The following is a 6,000-nucleotide window of genomic DNA, read 5'->3' as shown; positions in this document are numbered from 1 at the left end:
TGCATGTGGGAAGGATGTTTCCCCTTGTGAGAAAATCTAAAACTTGGGATTACGGTTTAAAAAATAAGAGTCAATCATTTAAAACAGAGGTGAGGAAACACTTTTTTCCTCTGAGAGTTTTTGGAATTCATCAAAGGACAGTAAATGCAGAATCTTTAAATGTTTTTCTAAAGGCAGGTATAGATAAATTCTTAAACGCCAAAGGGAATGAAAGATTATCAGGGATATGTAAGAATGTAGACAAGGTTAAAATCAAATCTGTCATGATTTTGTTGAATGGCAGAGCAGGCTCAAAGAGCCGAGTGGCCTACTTTTGTTCCTCGTTCATACCTCTGAACAGTTGATTAAAAATGTCTATCCTATAAGAGAGACCTTGTGACAATTGTCTCTTTTACTTCAAACAGTTCAGTTGACTGGGACAACATCCACAGATGTTCACTCTCTCCACCACTGACACTCAGAAGCAGTAGCATGTACCACTTACAAGTTGCACTGCAGAAATTCAAGAAAGATTTCCGACAGTACATTCCAATTCCACAACCCGTTTAGAGGAACAAGGATAGCAGAGACATGGTAACACCACCACCTGCACATTCCCCTTCAAACAACTCACCATTCAGGCTTCAGTGTCACTGGGTCAAAATTTTGGAACTTGCTTACTGTGAGTAGATTAATACCAAATGGACAATAGCAGTTCAAGAAGGCAACTCACTACTACCTTCTCAAGGACAACCAGAGACCAGACAATAAATACTGGCACAGCCAGTGACACCCATGAGCCATGAATAAATAAATATGATAACATTCACAACATTAAGTTACAGGTAAGTCATCTGAATAAGTATTGCAATTCAACTGAATTTCAAAGTGTACGTTGAAGTTATTAATGTCAATTTCCTGAAATGGGGACACTTTTAGTTGTTCATATTCCCTGGACAATTTACCTTGTACTCAAATAGTGTATTGCACCACGAATGAGAACTGCTCTCCCTGTTCCAGAATTCTGCCTTGATCAAATATGGCCACACCAAGTCGCATGTGACAATTTGAAATACGCGCATGCGTTAACCTTGAATCCGTTGCCGGCGGAAGGGTTTGATGGCGATATTAAGCCAGTACACAAAATGTATCAGTGATAATGGGAACTGCAGATGCTGGAGAATTCCAAGATAATAAAATGTGAGGCTGGATGAACACAGCAGGCCAAGCAGCATCTCAGGAGCACAAAAGCTGACGTTTCGGGCCTAGACCCTTCATCAGAGAGGTGCTCCTGAGATGCTGCTTGGCCTGCTGTGTTCATCCAGCCTCACATTTTATTATCACAAAATTGATTATATTACCATTCGATAATATATATTATATTAACATGTATTTAGTAATGAAGTCATTTACTCTGTAAAATAATTAATGATTGCTAATAAAAGCTGTTGGATCCCTTACTCCACAAATTGGGAGACACCCTGAAGGGGGCGGGGTCTACGGTAGCCAATCAATGATCGGGTTGGGAGGCGGTGGGGAGGGACGGTTGAGGCGATCGGCGGCGTTGGATTTCGGGATGGATGCTTTACAACGCGGTGAGTTAGTGGAGGTTCGCGATGGCGTCAGGTTTGCGGGTTGTTGTTAGGCCGTGAGGGGGGTGGTTTGGAAATTGTAGTTCACCGACCGGAAACTAGTCTGGGGCCTGGGCGCAGGGCGGGGACTGGGAGCAGGGTCGGGTTGCGTGCCGGGCGGGGACTGGGAGCAGGGTCGGGTTGCGTGCCGGGCGGGGACTGGGAGCAGGGTCGGGTTGCGTGCCGGGCGGGGACTGAGAGCAGGGTCGGGTTGCGTGCCGGGCGGGGACTGGGAGCAGGGTCGGGTTGCGTGCCGGGCGGGGACTGGGAGCAGGGTCGGGTTGCGTGCCGGGCGGGGACTGGGAGCAGGGTCGGGTTGCGTGCCGGGCGGGGACTGGGGCAGGGTCGGGTTGCGTGCCGGGCGGGGACTGGGAGCAGGGTCGGGTTGCGTGCCGGGCGGGGACTGGGAGCAGGGTCGGGTTGCGTGCCGGGCGGGGACTGGGGCAGGGTCGGGTTGCGTGCCGGGCGGGGACTGGGAGCAGGGTCGGGTTGCGTGCCGGGCGGGGACTGGGAGCAGGGTCGGGTTGCGTGCCGGGCGGGGACTGGGAGCAGGGTCGGGTTGCGTGCCGGGCGGGGACTGGGAGCAGGGTCGGGTTGCGTGCCGGGCGGGGACTGAGGCAGGGTCGGGTTGCGTGCCGGGCGGGGACTGGGAGCAGGGTCGGGTTGCGTGCCGGGCGGGGACTGGGAGCAGGGTCGGGTTGCGTGCCGGGCGGGGACTGGGAGCAGGGTCGGGTTGCGTGCCGGGCGGGGACTGGGAGCAGGGTCGGGTTGCGTGCCGGGCGGGGACTGAGGCAGGGTCGGGTTGCGTGCCGGGCGGGGACTGTGAGCAGGGTGGGGTTGCTCGCCAGGCCTGATCTGGGAGCAGGGTTTATTTCAGAACCCTCTCACCATCCCTCTGCAGTTCCCATTATCTCTGATACAGTTTTAACCTCACTGTGAAGCCTCTTCCAGGGATGCTAACCTGAAGAAGTTACCCTCCTCCCTCTGGACAAGCCTCAGGGGATCTGCCTCTCAATGCAACTCTACTCTCCACCTATCTTCTCCACTATCCATCTTCAATCCACCTCCCCCCTCTCCCTATTTATTTCCGAATCCTCTCCCCATTCCCCCTTTTCTGATGAAGGGCCGAGCCCGAAACGTTAGCTCTTGTGCTCCTGAGGTGCTGCTTGGCCTGCTGTTTTCATCCAGCTCCACACTTTGTTATCTGGGGTTGTGTGCTGGGCAGGGACCGGGAGCAGGGTGGGATTGCACGCTGGATAGAGATTGTGATCAGTGGGGAATTAGGTCTGCATAGGGTTTAGAATCAGTGTGGCATTGGGTAGGAATTGGGAAGTGGAGAGGGATTTGTTGCTGTTGGCACAGGATCAGGGCCAGAATGTGACTGGGGTTGGAATAGGAGATAACAAAGTGTGGAGCTGGATGAACACAGCAGGCCAAGCAGCATCTCAGGAGCACAAAAGCTGACGTTTCAGAAGGGTCTAGGCCCGAAACGTCAGCTTTTGTGCTCCTGAGATGCTGCTTGGCCTGCTCTGTTCATCCAGCTCCACACTGTTATTAAGGTTAATCCTTAGCCATGTTCTGAAATAGCCTGACCATTCATTTGTTGTCTGTTGAATTGCTGCATGCGTAGCAAGAAAGTTACCATTGACACCTACTGAAGCAATTAGGGATGGACAATAAACTGGCTAATCCAGTGACATTGAATGTCTATATCCCATGAATGAATATTTTTAAAAAAAAACTAAAGTAAGCTCTAGCTAGAGTGTAGTGCATAATCCTATCTTGCTGTGCTTTTTACACAACTGGAGGAAACAAAGAAGGGGTGTAATGAAAGCTGAAGAGCTGGAAGACTGGCAGAGGTCTTCCAAGGAGGAAGATGAGCCATTGTGCAAGAGGCCCATCTCTTCCTGCATGACAGAGCACTACTGCCTCAAGCACAACAAGCCAGACATTGACTCCTGGTTCCCAGTAGGTCTGAGCTAGGTGGTGTGATGATTGCTCGTTAACTGTAAATTTGTTTGTTCCCCAAGGGAAAGCAGCCCATGTCTGTTTCCAGAAGTAAATGCAGCTTCTGTTGTTCACTTCACTTATTGTTTGCCTCAGCTCTTACTAAACAAAAGTGAATGTTTTGAATGCTTGGATGGCTTCGTGGCATGTGACTGTCCTATACTGAATGACAAAAGGATGTTGTTGCGTTCGCTGTTCAGGAAAGAGTAACACTCACTTAGATGGGGTTGTGTGTTGGGACAAGGCTAAGGATGGGTAAGCTTTGTCACTTAGTGCGTAACTAGCAATAGATGTATGAACGTGCACCTATGTGCCCTGAGCAATGCATCTTTGTAGTTGCCCTCACACTGTGTGCACTGTGAAGGACAGTGCTAGACTGCCAGCGCTTGACCGGGTGCACAGCTGGATTTTAAAGATGGCCGTGATGCCAGGATTCTTAGATGTTAATTGAGTAGGAGCATAGAATGAACGGGGCACCATAGAGGTGCAGAGACAAGCTTGGGAAGACAGTGCAAGAAAACGCCGAGAAATTCACCAAAATTGACAGGTAGCTGATTTCTGCTGATAGCCCTGTGTTTCTAATTAAGAATGTTCTAAAGTTCAATCAGTGGAATATTCAAAAGTGTGGCCTGTTTTTGAAATGAATGGAAATGTGGCGGCCAGTTTGTACTCGACATGCACCTACAACCAGGAAGAGGGTAAATGACTATAGAACATAAACAGAAATAGCTGGAGAAACTCGACATATCTGGCTGCATTTGTGGAGAGAAAACGGAGCTAATACTTTGAGTCCACTGACTTTTCCTCAGAAATGACTGAGGAATTTGTTACACTGGTGTTTGGTTGGATAGGTTTTGGCCAGGCTACTGAGGAGAATGTCCCTCGACTTCATCTTTATGTAGTGTACCAGGGCAAATAGGACTCTGTCTGAAAGCTGCTCGCCTCTGATAGAATTCATAGAATCCCTACAGTGTGGAAACGGGCCCTTCGAGCCAACAAGCCCACACTGACACTTGGAGCATCCCGCCCAGACCAATTCTTCCCCCACCCCCGTAACTCACCTAATCGACACATCCCTGAACACTATGGGCAATTTAGCATGGCCAGTCTACCTACCCTGTGCATCTTTGGACTGTGGGAGGAAACCCACGCAGCTGATAGTGAGGCTGTCCCTTGGGACCACTTTGATTTTGTGGTTATGAGTGTAGCTTGAACCTATTAAGTATTCTTCAGTGAAAGATCCTGCAGGACCCCATAGTTTAAAACCTGTCATTTGCCACTTTGTATTTAGGATATCCATCAGGAATCGTGTACATCTGAGGAAAAGAGGAGTAGATGAAAATGCAGGAAGAGATCCTTTTCGCCTGAAGTTGAAACTGTGGTCAGGCGGAAGGCAAGAAGGAAGATTAACTTGCTGTTGTCAAAATCAGGCAAGGCATTCAAACCCATCAAAATAAACACTGAAAGAACTGTGGATATTGTAAATCAGAAACAAAAACAGAACCTGCTGGGAGAAGCTCGGCAGGTCTGGCGGCATCTGTGGAGAGAAGTCACTTAACAACTCAAATTCGAAGGAAGGGTCACTCGACCCAAACCGTTAACTCTGATTTCCCTCCACAGATGCTGCCAGACCTGCCGAGCTTTTCCAGCAGTTTCTGTTTTTGATTCATACCCACTGTGTGGCCTGCACTCCACGCGATCATCACTTTTTTTGCTTCGCACTTCACAGGTAGACATGTATGCCTTACATTCAACACCCAAGTGATGTGGAAATAACTGGTGGGTGCACAGTGACTGATGCTGCACACTCCAAACGAGTTGATCTTTAATAGTATCGCTATTGCTGAATCCCTTCACTATCAAAGTTTTGGTGCTGCCATCGAAACTGAACTGTGCTAGCTTTGTCATTTTTATTTAAATTCACTCATGTCTCTGGCTTGGCCGGCATTTATTGCCCATCCCTAGTTATCCTTGACAAGGTTTGCTGAGCTGCACTCTTGAACTGTTGCAGTCCATGTACTGGAAGTAGCCCCACAATGGGAATGGGAATATATTTCCAAATCAGGATGGATGTGGAAATGATTGTGTGTTTGGAATGTGCTCTTGCTGAAGTACTGTGGCTACCAGAGCTATTCAGAGGGCAGAAATTCTTCTTCATCTCTCGACTCCCTGAAGCCTGTTTGCTGTCTTCAGGGCACAAGCCAGGAGTGTGATGGAACGCTTGTCTGGATGGATGCAGCTCCAACACCACTTAAGGAGTTCAACACTGTCCAAGTCATAGCAGCCTATTTGATTGGCATCATATTTGTCCCTTGTTCAGGGATCACAACAATTTTCAGACTTCAAAATGGGGTCAAAACAGGAAAAGGTTTGGGAGGGGAGT

General features: G+C 49.0%; 1 protein-coding gene across 8 annotated transcripts in view; it reads left to right on the top strand.

Moving 5' to 3' along the window:
• Positions 1-1,526: 1,526 nt before the first annotated feature.
• The window catches only part of LOC125465559 (uncharacterized), a 120,816-nt gene continuing 116,342 nt past the window's right edge, over positions 1,527-6,000 (top strand). For all 8 annotated transcript variants that reach the window (XM_048559218.2, XM_048559217.2, XM_048559222.2 and 5 more), the window contains exon 1: positions 1,527-1,574. In XM_048559218.2, the coding sequence (XP_048415175.1) occupies positions 1,556-1,574 (19 nt within the window). In that variant the 5' untranslated portion in view covers positions 1,527-1,555. The remainder of the gene's footprint in view (positions 1,575-6,000) is intronic.

Source organism: Stegostoma tigrinum, chromosome 29 (assembly GCF_030684315.1).
Source record: "Stegostoma tigrinum isolate sSteTig4 chromosome 29, sSteTig4.hap1, whole genome shotgun sequence".
Taxonomy (NCBI): domain Eukaryota; kingdom Metazoa; phylum Chordata; class Chondrichthyes; order Orectolobiformes; family Stegostomatidae; genus Stegostoma; species Stegostoma tigrinum.
This window is presented reverse-complemented; position numbering and strand designations above follow the sequence as displayed.